Here is an 18,122-nt window from a genome sequence, read left to right as displayed (position 1 = left end):
GTTATGAAGTTGTGTGGTACGTTTGTTGAATATCCCAAGATGTACATATATACGATGTAGTGTAGGTGATACAGGTGTGTCACCGTTAGAATGAATGCGAGTGTAACGCCGCACCTTCTTTTTATAGCAGCGGCGGCTTGGGTGTATTCACGCATAATAAAAAAAAAGAAAAAATATCTGCCCGTCCTTAGATACGACACTACCATAATTGGGGAATATCTCGGAAACGATTTTTGGAAATCTATACATGTATTTTTTTTTTTTAATCTCAACTGGGTGCTTTTTAACTTGCACTATCAGCTTTAAGCCCCAGTCAAACTGTCGATTTAAAGTCACGGTGAACTACGTTGATACAGACTGGAAAAAGTGTGTGGTGGTGTTAGTCCGTAGCTAGCGTACTCAAACCGGGGTTGATCCGTGCTGGACCGTAACTCACTACGGTAGTTTATTTCTGCATTACACCTGTGTGTTAAACCGTAGTCGAATCGGTGAATTTTCGCACCGTTGTACAGGGGCTTCGTTGAAGAAAAAGTTGAAGAAAAGGTCATAACACGTGTTCTCTTCCATTGCATCTATTATCAAACTTCTTTGTGACACAGATTACATAACTGTAATTAACAAATCAAATAAAATATCCGGAATAAGGTACATTATAATAAAATGAAAAAGGAAACGAACAGAAATATCCGGAAATTTACTAAAGGGACATTACAACTCATACAGCACATGGAATAATAAATAATATATATTTAAGAAATTAGCCATCTCATCTATGTATGTAACACCGTACCGACACCGGGAGCCTTGAGTTGGTTCCGAGTTCCGAGTTCTGTTTAAGTAAAACGGAACTCGCAACCAGTTCCGAGTTCCAATTAAGGTAACGTAGGTATGTTGAAGATTTACGGGTTTTGGTCCCAGTTCCGAGTTCCGTTTAAGGTAAACAGAATTATTATGTAGAAGATTTACGGGTTGTGGTCCCAGTTCCGAGTTCCGTTTAAGGTAACCGGAACTAGGAACCAGTTTCGAGTCCTGTTTAAGAAAAACGGAACTACTATGTATAAGCTTTACGGGACTTTGTCCCAGTTCCGAGTTCCGTTGGAACCGTTGATAACCGTGACATACCGCACCAGTACCTTGGAACTACTGTTTTCGGGCCAAAATTGAGTACGGAAGGTTCATCCGTGATACACCTAGTCAATTACCGGCAAAGTGTGACTAGGGATTTAGATACGATGACTAAGACATACTGTGATCATAGAGATATTTCTCGGGAACGATTTCTTGATATTGAAACCTTGTAAATATTTCAGAAAATCTCAATTGGGAGCTTTTTAACTTGTAATGTCAGCTGTGAATTTAGTCTCCCATTGTTCAAAGTAAAACTACAAGGAGAGTAACAAAAACAAATATCAAAAGAACGAACACCATTTTAAGCATGTTCTTTATTGTATTTTTGACTTGTAAATCTGCTCTAATCATTCTTTGTTTTGTCCGTTTTAATAAATTTATGTTTCATTATTGCGCTTGTATATTTAACTATTTTTCATTTTACTCAAAACAAAAGGTACGTGATTAGTTCTTTATAAACGCTGTCCGTGTTGATATCAACGCTGTTTATTGTCAAATTTGAGAACATGACGAAGTTTACAAAATTAAGGCCTAGCTTCTACATTTCAACACATATATTACATTGTACGCACCTGCCACGTTGAGTGTAAAGTCATCACTGTCCAGTTGTTGGCTCCCATTAGGTAGGTTAAGGTTGTTACGTCTACAGTACCACACAGATCCATGGTCTCCCGTCTGTGGCTGTATGATCCACCGGAACACTGTACCAAGGCCTCCAGACGTTACACAGGAACAGACATCCGGTGTACAGGGGACGGCGGGGCTGACTTTGGTGTTGTAACATTTGTCACCACCTACTTGTACACTACCCACTAGAGTAGTGACGTCGGGACGGCGGTAAAACTGGACAACATTGGCCTCATCTGGTACATAACACGTCAGTGTAAACTCGGTCCATGAGACGGCGTACTCTGACGACCCGGTCAGGGTTACAGCATCTTAAGCACACAGTTGTATGTCAAAAAAGACTATAATAATAATAACATATCATTGTCTGTCCATAGTGATAATGTATCATTGTCTGTCCATAGTTATACTATATCATTGTTTGTCGATAGCTATACTATATCATTGTCTGTCCATAGTTATACTATATCATTGTCTGTCCATAGTTATACTATATCATTGTCTGCCCATAAGGATGATGTATCATCGTCTGTCCATAGTGATAATGTAACATTGTCTGTCCATAGTGATAATGTAACATTGTCTGTCCATAGCGATAATGTATCATTGTCTGCACATAGTGCTAATTTAACATTGTCTGTCCATAGTGCTAATGTAACATTGTCTGTCCATAGTGATAATGTATCATTGTCTGTCCATAGTGATAACGTATCATTGTCTGTCCATAGTGCTAATGTAACATTGTCTGTCCATAGTGATAATGTATCATTGTCTGCCCATAGTGATAATGTATCATTGTTTGTCCATAGTGATAATGTATCATTGTCTGTCCATAGTGATTATGTATCATTGTTTGTCCATAGTGATAATGTATCATTGTCTGTCCATGGTGATAATGTTTCATTGTCTGTCCATAGTAATAATGTATTATTGTCTGTCCATAGTGATAATGTATCATTGTCTGTCCATGGTGATAATGTTTCATTGTCTGTCCATAGCGGTAATGTATCATTGTCTGTCCATAGTTATAATGTATCATTGTTTGTCCATAATGATAATGAAGCATTGCCTGTTCATAGTTATAATGTATCATTGTTTCACCATAGTGATAATGTATCATTGTGTGTCCATAGTTATAATGTATCATTGTCTGTCCATAGTTATAATGTATCATTGTTTTACCATAGTGATAATGTATCATTGTCTGTCCATATTGATAATATATCGTTGTCTGTCCATAGTGATAATGTATCATTGTCTGTCCATAGTGATAATGTATCATTTCTGTCCATAGTGATAATGTATCATTGTCTCCCCATAGTGATAATGTATCATTGTCTGTCCACAGTGATAATGTATCATTGTCTGTCCATAGTAATAATGTATCATTGTCTTTCCATAGTGATAATGTATCATTGTGTGTCCATAGAGATAATGTATCATTGTCTGTCCATAGTGATAATGTATCATTGTCTGTCCATAGTGATAATATATCATTGTCTGTCCATAGTGAAAATGTATCATTGTCTCCCCATAGTAATATTGTATTATTGTCTCCCCATAGTGATAATTTATCAATGTCTGTCCATAATCTGCCCTGCAGGTAGGGTGTAAGAATTGTACCTGCTGCAACCATCGCATGATCGCAAGAGGCGACTAAACTTGGAATCTTATATTTTCTCTACTTTCTTTACCACACTCACCACACGCATGCATGTCGCACGCACGAGAGTCTGTCCTTAAATGACCTTAGCTTTTAATATGACATTAAACAAAATAAACTACACCAACCAAACATGTCCATAGTGATAATGTATCATTATTCAGACTGATAATGTATTAGTGCCTGTCCATAATGACAATGTATCACTGTCTGTCCATAGTGATAATGTATCACTGTCTGTCCATAATGACAATGTATCACTGTCTGTCCATAGTGATAATGTATCACTGTCTGTCCATAGTGATAATGTATCACTGTCTGTCCATAGTGATAATGTATCACTGTCTGTCCATAGTGACTGTGTACCATTGTCTGTCCATATTGATGATGTATCATTGTCTGTCCATAGTGATAATGTATCGTTGTCTGTCAATAGTGATAATGTATCATTGTCCATAGTGATAACGTACCATTGTCTGTCCATAGTGATAATGTATCATTGTCTGTCCATAGTGATAATGTATCACTGTCTGTCCATAGTGATAATGTATCATCATCTGCCAATAGTGATAATGTATCATTGTCTGTCCATAGTGATAATGTATCGTTGTCTGTCCATAGTTATAATGTATCATCATCTGCCAATAGTGATAATGTGTCATTATCTGTCCATAGTGATAATGTATCATTGTCTGTCCATAGTGATAATGTATCATTGTCTGCCCATAGTGATAATGTATCATTGTTTGTCCATAGTGATAATGTATCATTGTCTGTCCATAGTGATTATGTATCATTGTTTGTCCATAGTGATAATGTATCATTGTCTGTCCATGGTGATAATGTTTCATTGTCTGTCCATAGTAATAATGTATTATTGTCTGTCCATAGTGATAATGTATCATTGTCTGTCCATGGTGATAATGTTTCATTGTCTGTCCATAGCGGTAATGTATCATTGTCTGTCCATAGTTATAATGTATCATTGTTTGTCCATAATGATAATGAAGCATTGCCTGTTCATAGTTATAATGTATCATTGTTTCACCATAGTGATAATGTATCATTGTGTGTCCATAGTTATAATGTATCATTGTCTGTCCATAGTTATAATGTATCATTGTATTACCATAGTGATAATGTATCATTGTCTGTCCATATTGATAATATATCGTTGTCTGTCCATAGTGATAATGTATCATTGTCTGTCCATAGTGATAATGTATCATTTCTGTCCATAGTGATAGTGTATCATTGTCTCCCCATAGTGATAATGTATCATTGTCTGTCCACGGTGATAATGTATCATTGTCTGTCCATAGTAATAATGTATCATTGCCTTTCCATAGTGATAATGTATCATTGTATGTCCATAGAGATAATGTATCATTGTCTGTCCATAGTGATAATGTATCATTGTCTGTCCATAGTGATAATATATCATTGTCTGTCCATAGTGAAAATGTATCATTGTCTCCTCATAGTAATATTGTATTATTGTCTCCCCATAGTGATAATTTATCAATGTCTGTCCATAATCTGCCCTGCAGGTAGGGTGTAAGAATTGTACCTGCTGCAACCATCGCATGATCGCAAGAGGCGACTAAACTTGGAATCTTATATTTTCTCTACTTTCTTTACCACACTCACCACACGCATGCATGTCGCACGCACGAGAGTCTGTCCTTAAATGACCTTAGCTTTTAATAGGACATTAAACAAAATAAACTACACCAACCAAACATGTCCATAGTGATAATGTATCATTATTCATACTGATAATGTATTAGTGTCTGTCCATAATGACAATGTATCATTGTCTGTCCATAGTGATAATGTATCATTGTCTGTCCATAGTGATAATGTATCACTGTCTGTCCATAGTGATAATGTATCACTGTCTGTCCATAGTGATAATGTATCATTGTCTGTCCATAGTGATAATGTATCACTGTCTGTCCATAGTGATAATGTATCGTTGTCTGTCCATAGTGATAATGTATCATTGTCCATAGTGATAACGTACCATTGTCTGTCCATAGTGATAATGTATCGTTGTCTGTCCATAGTGATAATGTATCTTCATCTGCCATTATTGATAATGTATCATTGTCCGTCCATAGTGATAATATATCACTGTTTGTCCATAGTGATAATGTATCATTGTCCATAGTGATAACGTACCATTGTCTGTCCATAGTGATAATGTATCGTTGTCTGTCCATAGTGATAATGTATCATCATCTGCCATTATTGATAATGTATCATTGTCCGTCCATAATGATAATATATCACTGTTTGTCCATAGTGATAATGTATCATTGTCCATAGTGATAACGTATCATTGTCTGTCCATAGTGATAATGTATCGTTGTCTGTCCATAGTGATAATGTATCATCATCTGCCAATAGTGATAATGTATCATTGTCTGTCCATAGTGATAATGTATCGTTGTCTGTCCATAGTGATAATGTATCATCATCTGCCAATAGTGATAATGTATCATTGTCTGTCCATAGTGATAATGTATCGTTGTCTGTCCATAGTGATAATGTATCATCATCTGCCAATAGTGATAATGTGTCATTATCTGTCCATAGTGATAATGTATCATTGTCTGTCCATAGTGATAATGTATCATTGTCTGTCCATAGTGATAATGTATCATTGTCTGTCCATAGTGATAATGTATCGTTGTCTGTCCATAGTGATAATGTATCATCATCTGCCAATAGTGATAATGTATCATTGTCTGTCCATAGTGATTATGTATCATTGTTTGTCCATAGTGATAATGTATCATTGTCTGTCCATGGTGATAATGTTTCATTGTCTGTCCATAGTAATAATGTATTATTGTCTGTCCATAGTGATAATGTATCATTGTCTGTCCATGGTGATAATGTTTCATTGTCTGTCCATAGCGGTAATGTATCATTGTCTGTCCATAGTTATAATGTATCATTGTTTGTCCATATGATAATGAAGCATTGCCTGTTCATAGTTATAATGTATCATTGTTTCACATAGTGATAATGTATCATTGTGTGTCCATAGTTATAATGTATCATTGTCTGTCCATAGTTATAATGTATCATTGTATTACCATAGTGATAATGTATCATTGTCTGTCCATATTGATAATATATCGTTGTCTGTCCATAGTGATAATGTATCATTGTCTGTCCATAGTGATAATGTATCATTTCTGTCCATAGTGATAGTGTATCATTGTCTCCCCATAGTGATAATGTATCATTGTCTGTCCACGGTGATAATGTATCATTGTCTGTCCATAGTAATAATGTATCATTGTCTGTCCATAGTGATAATGTATCATTGTCTGTCCATAGTGATAATGTATCATTGTCTGTCCATAGTGATAATGTATCATTGTCTGTCCATAGTGATAATATATCATTGTCTGTCCATAGTGAAAATGTATCATTGTCTCCTCATAGTAATATTGTATTATTGTCTCCCCATAGTGATAATTTATCAATGTCTGTCCATAATCTGCCCTGCAGGTAGGGTGTAAGAATTGTACCTGCTGCAACCATCGCATGATCGCAAGAGGCGACTAAACTTGGAATCTTATATTTTCTCTACTTTCTTTACCACACTCACCACACGCATGCATGTCGCACGCACGAGAGTCTGTCCTTAAATGACCTTCGCTGTTAATAGGACATTAAACAAAATAAACTAAACCAACCAAACCTGTCCATAGTGATAATGTATCATTATTCATACTGATAATGTATTAGTGTCTGTCCATAATGACAATGTATCATTGTCTGTCCATAGTGATAATGTATCATTGTCTGTCCATAGTGATAATGTATCACTGTCTGTCCATAGTGATAATGTATCACTGTCTGTCCATAGTGATAATGTATCATTGTCTGTCCATAGTGATAATGTATCACTGTCTGTCCATAGTGATAATGTATCGTTGTCTGTCCATAGTGATAATGTATCATTGTCCATAGTGATAACGTATCATTGTCTGTCCATAGTGATAATGTATCGTTGTCTGTCCATAGTGATAATGTATCTTCATCTGCCATTATTGATAATGTATCATTGTCCGTCCATAGTGATAATATATCACTGTTTGTCCATAGTGATAATGTATCATTGTCCATAGTGATAACGTACCATTGTCTGTCCATAGTGATAATGTATCGTTGTCTGTCCATAGTGATAATGTATCATCATCTGCCATTATTGATAATGTATCATTGTCCGTCCATAATGATAATATATCACTGTTTGTCCATAGTGATAATGTATCATTGTCCATAGTGATAACGTATCATTGTCTGTCCATAGTGATAATGTATCGTTGTCTGTCCATAGTGATAATGTATCATCATCTGCTAATAGTGATAATGTATCATTGTCTGTCCATAGTGATAATGTATCGTTGTCTGTCCATAGTGATAATGTATCATCATCTGCCAATAGTGATAATGTATCATTGTCTGTCCATAGTGATAATGTATCGTTGTCTGTCCATAGTGATAATGTATCATCATCTGCCAATAGTGATAATGTGTCATTATCTGTCCATAGTGATAATGTATCATTGTCTGTCCATAGTGATAATGTATCATTGTCTGTCCATAGTGATAATGTATCATTGTCTGTCCATAGTGATAATGTATCGTTGTCTGTCCATAGTGATAATGTATCATCATCTGCCAATAGTGATAATGTATCATTGTCTGTCCATAGTGATAATATATCATTGTCTGTCCATAGTGATAATGTATCATTGTCTGTCCATAGTGATAATATATCATTGTCTGTCCATAGTGATAATATATCATTGTCTGTCCATAGTGATAATATATCATTGTCTGTCCATAGTGATAATGTATCATTTCCTGTCCATAGTTACAATGTCTCATTTTCTGTCCTTAGTAATCATGTTTCTTGGTATGTACATAGTGATACTTATTATAGTCTGTCAGTTGTGTGTATGTTTTATTGTCTGATGATTTTGATATATTTTTTTGATCAATCGGGACACTTCAAAGTATTTGCAAAGTATTCAAGTTATCCATGTTTGATTTGGCCGGAAAATTCCCTTTAAGATCGTCGATCGTTAAAGAGGATAACTGTCCAGTACGCCAGTCTAGCAGGTCCTTGACGTTGGAAGAGGTAAATGATATTCAGACTTTATATAACGCAGTAATTATATTGAAAAAAAACCAGCTATATGGCACTTTGCTCACAAGTGTATATAGCAGCTATCTGTGTCATTTGTTAGGTCGGATTCGATTTTATGAAAGCATTAATTCGATTTTCTATTCTCTTGAAATGTAAGGATTTACGAAGGTGTTGTGTGCCAAACATCATCTTCGGATGTAGTAAGAATAGTATTTACGGAATTAACTAATGGAATAAGATGCTACGTGATAACCACATCACTGAACCCTTATTTTCAGATTATGTTTTACTAAGATCATCTAGTAGACGAAACGGGTAGTTTAAATCCTGAGAAGTACGCTCTATTGATGAGTATCATTGTCGCCGGAATACCACCCTTGATGTTAATGATCACTAAAATAACAATGAACATAAGTGCTTCGTATTGCATGTTAACACAAGATAAGGCACGGTTATAACTTGCTAATCTTTCAAATGTACTCTCTTTGTCATTTTAATAAGCTCACACTAGCATTTATATTTAATTTATTTCTAGAGACGTTGATGAACCGATCTCCTTTAACGATCCTACCTGATATAGAAATGGCCGTCCATAGCAAGCTGGACTTAAAAAAAGATCGGTATATACATTAAACACGCTTTGTTAAAAAATATCACAAGCAAAATAAAACAGAAGATATAGCAATAAGACACTATTGATAAAATCATTATTAGCGGCCATTACACTACATTACTCGTATCAAACACTATTGATAAAATCATTATTAGCGGCCATTACACTACATTACTCGTATCAAACACTATTGATAAAATCATTATTAGCGTCCATTACACTACATTACTCGTATCAAACACTATTGATAAAATCATTATTAGCGGCCATTACACTACATTACTCGTATCAAACACTATTGATAAAATCATTATTAGCGGCCATTACACTACATTACTCGTATCAAACACTATTGATAAAATCATTATTAGCGGCCATTACACTACATTACTCGTATCAAACACTATTGATAAAATCATTATTAGCGGCCATTACACTACATTACTCGTATCAAACACTATTGATAAAATCATTATTAGCGGCCATTACACTACATTACTCGTAACAAACACTATTGATAAAATCATTATTAGCGGCCATTACACTACATTACTCGTAACAAACATTATTGATAAAATCATTATTAGCGGCCATTACACTACATTACTCGTATCAAACACTATTGATAAAATCATTATTAGCGGCTATTACACTACATTACTCGTATCAAACACTATTGATAAAATCATTATTAGCGGCCATTACACTACATTACTCGTATCAAACACTATTGATAAAATCATTATTAGCGGCCATTACACTACATTACTCGTATCAAACACTATTGATAAAATCATTATTAGCGGCCATTACACTACATTACTCGTATCAAACACTATTGATAAAATCATTATTAGCGGCCATTACACTACATTACTCGTATCAAACACTATTGATACAATCATTATTAGCGGCCATTACACTACATTACTCGTATCAAACACTATTAGTGACCCGGAGAGAACTTCGTCAGATATCTTAATGAATACTGCCATGTAGTCGATACACATAGGCAAAGACCTTCTAAGCGTTTACCAAACGTTATCATTTTGTCCATCATGCATATTCATTGTACAGCTCAGAAGACAAGCCATTTTGGTCTATTTTTAGATTGTGAAGATAACACTGCTTCGATAAAAAATGTTAAAGTTATGTATAGCTATAATGCATATTCATTATCCAGCACACACGACAAGTCATTCTGGTCTATTTTTAGAACTATTAGAATAAAACTGCTCAGATAAAAATGGTAAAGTTATGTAAAACATGACAGTACATAATACATAACTTAGACATGTACATTATATAAGACACCTGGACCAAACAATATAAAACACATATCTTACCTGCTGGAGAAATAAATACCCATAGTAAGCTGGACATGTAGACGATCTGTATACCTAGACTAAACATACTTCCCGGTAAGAGTAGTCACACACATATACCCAGTTATAAATAGAACTGAGGATTGCCCTGTGCACACGGTTGTATATAAGGGTATACAAATACATTTATGTAGCTATCCTCTTTTTGCTCGGCTGTTTTCGTATATACCAACTATTATATAATTTCTTGTATAATGATTGATTTTTATTTTGTTTTGATATCCAGTGATGTTTAATCATTCACCACTGCCGAAATCAGTACATTATAGGTTAAGAAATGTGTCGAAATCTTATTTTGGTGATATCCCACGTTTACAACTATGTGACTCACATTTGGTTTTAACCAAAGCCGATGTGAAGATGAGAACGTTTTTACAGAGACACAGGCGAGTAATTTGTTACAAATACTTAAAACTATAAATAAACTCCTCTAAACGCTCTTAACTTACTCCTTTCAAATTACCTGGAATACATCGCAAACATTAGGTTACTAGTATATAAATTATTGAAATGTCATCGTATATATCTACATGTCACACTCGGACTACTTACTAGAAGTTCTAACGCTTGGAAAAGGAACATTTGCATAGCATTGAAATTAAAACAGAGTTTAATTTTAGACGTAATCTGCATTGTAATGAAGTAATCAAATGACATCTTTATTTATATTAAGTTACATAAATGAATAAGGTAGTTGTATAGTCAGTGTAGCCTTTTTTTCTTTGGAACATCCTAGATTGCATTATAACAAAATAATATTATTGTTTTACCCATGGGTCTAAAATGACTGTTAAATTATTTTATGAGACATTTGTCACCTTTTTTCGTTGGAATGGGTTGAAAGGAAGGGTTTACAATTGCTTGTTCAAAATACAATTCTACTTAATCACAGGTTTTTGCTGTTGTTGTTGTCGTCGACATACATAATGAGCTTACGTATCTAATTACCAACTTTACCTGAAATGACCACATCAAATGGAAGGGAGGTCAGCTATGTGATAAACAAACTTTGAGTAATTAGTAAATATCCATATACTTTATATATATTTTCTCCGTATCATTTTCTGTTGAATACGATTCTAATTTGTGTACATTTCAGTATTTACATTTGGATTGCAAATCTATGATATAATCTAAATTTAGATCTGCGATCTATGTGATATCACCAACACCCGAATCGTTTCATCATTACAGCTGCGACATATGAAATATTTGGTCAAGTCGTTATTGAATGGACTAGCCAAAAGTGCATGCATTTGCGCACGCTACAAATAGGGTTTTTACTCTTAATACATTATACAGACAAAGTCAGCGTATGCGAAGCCATACGACAGTGAAATGTCTCTGTTTTCCGATTCCGTTAGCCACGTTACACGCCAAACTAGATCTTTTTTTCGAGATGGAATTGTTTGGTAATAAATACTCAGGTCTTATGGATCGCTGTTGTGAGTGCAAAGTCAGAAATATCCTGATTCATCATTGTATTTCTTATCAATTGATATATATTTATTGGTGATTGTGTTGATATTTGTTTTTCATTTTTGCATTGTTCATTGAAAGCATTATTCCTGAGATTTAAATACAAATGTGTCACAATGAAAACTAAATGCCTTAATTGTAAAATGTCCTGTACTAATTACAGATCATTGTTAAATGGTAATATAAAATGCTGAATTTCATAAATATTTCCCACTTAAACCTTTAAGCTTATACTCAACATTGTTCAGTGTTCCTTTGGGCAGGTTGAGGTTATTTCGTCAACAGATACACCTCCCGGGGCCTACTCCATACGAGATACAGAGAACGACTGGACTGTCTTTGATAATTGTCACCACCTACATTGATGTTGTGACATCCGAATGGTAGTATATAATTATAAACTTTATACTCAGTATTCATTCCGAGTATATGAACGAAATGAGATTGATATTGGAATTATTCAAGACATAACTCATGGTATAATCTGATTGGTGATTGATACCACAAATTACTCATTATGAATTGTATTGTTATATTTGTCTTGAAAGGAAATGAACTGAAGAAATCATCGAACATCTTTTCATCACAATCATCAATTCATAGTTATTATTCTAGAGTTTATAAACCCTTCAACGAATAAATGAATTAAATGCATAAATTGTGATTTATCAATATATCTATGAATTTGTTCCGGTTGACAACTCCAAAACAATGTACTTTATAGTTAATCATTCTATAAAACCTATGATAATAGATATGATTCTGTTGATAATAAATCAGGATAAAAATCTCCAATGTTTATAATATGATTCATGATATCTATGCACCTTTTTGTTTACTAATCTGCACGCGAATACAGGCTTTTCCAGTTGTTGAACCCAACAAATGTTTGACCTGTCGATAGAGCAATGATTTATTACCGTGACTTAAATTTTGTTTACGTATCTTTAATATAGTCATTGAACTTTATTGATATGGTAACCCCATAGACAACATGTAACAACCAGAGCTTTCCAGTCAAATATCACAATGCATTCTTGACTATATCTGAAAATAGTACATACTTATGAATGGTTAAGTCATCAATGTACTTTATAAAGTGTTTTTTTATTTACTTTTTTTCTATTTGTGTTCTGTATTGTTTAATTTGTTTTTTGATAAAGTGATCATGAATATAATGATTGTTTTATTCATGCAGTTTGTTGATTAAAGGTATTATAATCATTTGGGATTATTTTTGTATACGGTGGTCTTGAATAGTTTGGTCCAAATTCATGGATAACTTGGCAACTCAAATACCCGTCCCCTCAACGTGCGGCTTTTATCATTACTGGGTCGTTGTAGTGGATACTACAACGACCCAGTAATGATAAAAGCCGCAAGAGAGTTTTTTTTTTTTTTGAGAGTTTGATCCATAAGACTTCTGCTAAATATATTTCACAATTGAATTTTTAGGACATTACAGCTGTGTTTAAATCTGCACCGTTATTACATTTTATGACTACAATGTCTTACGGTTTTAAATTATACCGACGGACGCTATATGGATATGTTTCGTTCGTAGCAGATTGCTACACTCAATATATGTAAACACTTCACTGCCACCCTCATAACATTTATTTCCTGTGTAAGATTCTGGAGTAATGCTCGTTTCATAATGGACACAGTTTAGAATTACACCTGTTAGGTTAGGGCAAGGTTGTATAATCTTGCACTATTATCTCTGTATCAGTAATGATAGAGTTTAGTCCTAGAGATTGGTACTGCCCGTCAAGATCTATTGCAGATCCAGTTGGCTGGAATATAATATAAAATATGTATTCCAAATAGTAATGTATTAAGAAGTTCGACACCGGTTTCTCCGATAAAGCTTAAGTGTGAAAATAATTATTCAATATTGCCATAAGTCTTCTGATAGAATTTCCTAATAGAAAAGAAATCACGAAAACTATCAATTAATTCAAGTAACAATACACTTACCACAAATGATAAGCCAAGTGAGACTGCTGAATATGCACACGTCACTCTGATGTTCAAACGTTGGGTATTAATGGTACCGGATGATAATGTCATAGAAGATACTGATTCGCTTACGTTTACTGTAGGAATGGCTGGAAAATGACAGAATATTTTGGAAGCTATTTTAGACAAGAAAAGGCTGGTAATATTAAAGAGTTGGAAACTTATCGGTTAAATATCAAACAGACGACTAGACAACACCGTATTAGCCGAAACCTAGAACAGAATCACGTGTACATCCTAATGATAATAAAGCGGTTAATGTAATGTGCATCATTTATACTTGCCTCATAGTCGATGTTTTAGCTTTATATTTAATCAAGCTTATAATAAGTAAACAGGATTTTGTCCTTTTAAAATGTGGCAAAATGAAACAAAAATTATAAAACAAAAATTCCGCTAGTTTTTTTCCAAGAATTTTTTTTTATAATTGTCAAATTCATGCAGCTGTCTGTTGTTTTTCTATTAATCATTCTAGAAGTCCAATCACAATTCAGGAACTAGAAGAAATAACTACGACAAACTTAGATTACAATTGAAGATAACATCCTGTCAGAAAAAATATTTTCCTCATCAATCTTATATAATGAATCATTTTCAACTAAGTTATATCAAGAAGCAGGTTCTCATCAAGAAATGCAATTATAATAACTGTTAGGATAACAAGAAGACGGATCACGCACGAAAACAATGTAATGGGTCAAATTAAAATGATATTGTATATAATAATGACGGAATTAAAAACAGTAAGTTTATTGTTGCATTATAGTTTCTTTGTCGCTGTTTCTTTGTTTGGGTTTTTTTTCTTTGAAAAATATTGATTTAAGAAATGATTGAAAAGGTAGAAAACAGACTATTCAAAATCAAGAATGTATACATGTTGTAATTAAATATCATTCTAAACGTTGATAGTCACACAATATAATCGGACATAATTCAGAATGATATCAATACTCACTTAAAACCGTGATATTAATACTTCCCGTGTCACTCCCATGTGAACTTGTCCAAACACCTTGATCTGTGGTCCGTGATACAGATGTTATACTGTATGTAGTTATTCCAGTTGTTAAATCCTGTGTTAAATCTGTAGTACATCCTCCACTTACTCCACCAATCGGTGCTAAACAGACTCCAACCTGAAACACATTTGGTCGTGACAAGGTCACTACTGTATCTATTGTTCCGATGTTGAGATGCATTTCTAATGGGTGTGAGCGCACTGCGTCCCCACTAAGCGAAACATCATACCCTAGTGTTTTATCTGAAAATTCTGACAAATTTATCATTATATGCAAAGTACCGAATCTCTCGGGATGATATTGATGTTATTAATAAAAGAAGTCCCTGACATCCCGCAAACACCTATGTTTAAATAAAAGGAACGGATTCCTGAAAATAACCTGTCTGTCAGCATATCAGGTATCGATGAGACAGAACTTCTAAATGTGTGGCCTTGTTTGTACCTGCAATAGAACCCTATCTGTTCATGAATTATGTAAACCAGTGTTACATAACAATCATTATATAGCCTAATAGTAATTACAAATATTTACAATTGTATTGCGCTGTCTTTTGATGACCTTAACCAAACCCAATGTATGTGATTATTTACACGCGTGTTGCATTGTATCTAGATGATGCTAACCATACAGAATGTAAGTATTTATATTTACACACGTCACATAATAATGGGGCTTGCGCTAGAATCCCAAAGACGAATATAATCACAACTTTTCGCCTATAAATCACCGGCGGCCTTTCAAAACTCAAGAAAATAGCAATAAAGGACTATAACATTAATGAAAATCATCAACTACATCAAAACAAAACTAACATTTTAAAAATGGCCTTATTTCAAGCAAACACGCAATAATAAGTTTTGCAACGACACTATTAGAACACTGATATTCGCCTCGTCTATAAAAACACCTATCATACAATCAGGTTAGGAATATCAACGGACTTGTGACACGAATTAATTTAAAGAAAATTGTGATTGTCGACAAGCTGTTCAAGATATGTCTGTGATAGTGGTCTAAAATGGCAGGCAAGTATTCTTTCTTTAATTTGCTATAAGGTGCAATGTTTATCATGCTGGAAGGTTATCGCTTGATAACAAATTTAATATTATTCTACAACATTTTATGATGCATTCGAATATCACTTTGATCATAAAGAGGTTGGCGGATTTGTACGTATATTGTTTGGTATGTATGTTTCCCATGATTATCAACTATCAAAATATTCTGTATTATTAAATTAATAAGATTTGTAGGTGCCCGTTAACAAAAATGCTCTAAGACAAACCAGCATCTTTTGTCAATTCTTGGTGTCCTGTCCCATGTTGATAGTTTTCTTATATATTATTTCAGTCCGTCACATGCTGCAGTCAATGTCCGGGACAGTTATGATAAACTAGCGAAATCGTTAATGGTTAAAGTTTAAAACGTTGTCACCTAGTCTGTTTGTTTGACGGTTGATATTAGCTACACACTATTTATATTGCCATTGGAGAGATTTAGAATTTAGTTTATGACGTACTTAATCATTTGAGGTTTTCAAATATCATAAATCTCGAGGTAGTTTACAAATGTAGAATGTTCAAGTATTTTATTTCATTAAAATATTAGCCGATTCCAAATTGAAAATACAAAGATCGAATTTATTTTTCGTTGGATGGTACATTGCATTAACATTTATTAAAAGAGGTGTATTTATACTTTTTTATAAATATATCTTAACATACGACAGTATTAAAGTTATCGTATAAAGTGACAGACTATGATGCACATTAAACTTTTCATATATCGTGATTTCTGTGTCGCTCAAGTGCGAATGGAGTCTCTGGAATCGGTATAATATCCAAACGTCTGATTATGCAATGGAGACAATTCTGCACAGGCTTACGTTGTGAACAGGTATCTATCGGTAACATTATGTTTGACCTGATGTGTTTGCGATGGTACTGATATAAATATAAGCATGTAATGCCATGCTACAAATACAGTATAGAGTTACATGTGATGTATTAATATAAGAAAGAAAACAAATATTGCTGCATATCTTACATTATATATATGATATATTAAACCGAGAGGAAATCGTAAAACGGCCTTTGTTTCCTTCGCCTGGCGACTTACAAAACACCACGTGTCTCATAAATTACCTAATGTTGAATGCTTTATTGTTGCGGGTAAGACTAGATGTCTTCATTATAGTAATGTTTGGAGAAGCCGATATGAATTGTATGCGAGAATGTTATATATAGTTATCAGTAATGCGGTGACTTATATGATGTTCCTTATATGAAAATGCATTCAATATACTCAGGTTTACTGTGCTATAACGTTTGAAAAATACATAACTCGTTTTAAAAGATATGAACAATGACCATTACATGTGCATTGATATACATACTTTTGTTCCGGGTTAGGGTTTGTTTGTAGTAATGTTCAAGTTACGTGTCGCCTCATCTTAACATGTATCTTTTATTCGTTGTCTAGAGGCATAAAGAAGTATTTGTTTCCATCGGCTACTAAAATGAAAAGCTTATAAATAATGATCACGGTACTTAGTATATGTCGATACAGATATGTTTGATATATTTCCTGAGAAGAAACATTGAATAGGAGGGGGACGGGGTATTTATGGTATTTGTTTTTTGAGAGATAATGTCATGACTTCTGCAATACATTTTCGATATTCATTGAAGACACTTTCATGTGATACAATACGCACTTCACCAAGCATTGCTGTTTTTTTTTATTTACTTTTTTCTTCTTATAATTTTGTCCATAGGCATGGCTTTTCTGAAATAATAGGTAATGAAGGAGAACGTGTGAAAACTTGCTTCCAGTTGTTTTACTTCTTTAAAATCAGCCTTTTACCTCAGGTATGCCAGGAAATTGTTCATCAGTATATATTAAATTTCTAAGAAGATAATGATAAATTTGCAACACACACATGCCAAAATACAATTCTCCCACAAATAGATTTGTTAACTACGAGTAAGTATTGTGCCTTATT

General features: G+C 33.9%; 1 protein-coding gene across 1 annotated transcript in view; it reads left to right on the top strand.

The window, feature by feature from the left end:
* Positions 1–16,136: 16,136 nt before the first annotated feature.
* The window catches only part of LOC117340629 (hemicentin-1-like), a 23,030-nt gene continuing 21,044 nt past the window's right edge, over positions 16,137–18,122 (top strand). The window contains exon 1 of the mRNA XM_033902392.1: positions 16,137–16,143. Coding sequence (XP_033758283.1) covers positions 16,137–16,143 — 7 coding nt within the window. The remainder of the gene's footprint in view (positions 16,144–18,122) is intronic.

Source organism: Pecten maximus, chromosome 13, assembly GCF_902652985.1.
Source record: "Pecten maximus chromosome 13, xPecMax1.1, whole genome shotgun sequence".
NCBI lineage: Eukaryota > Metazoa > Mollusca > Bivalvia > Pectinida > Pectinidae > Pecten > Pecten maximus.
Note: the sequence above shows the minus strand (reverse complement) of the source record. Positions and strands in the feature narration are given on the sequence as shown.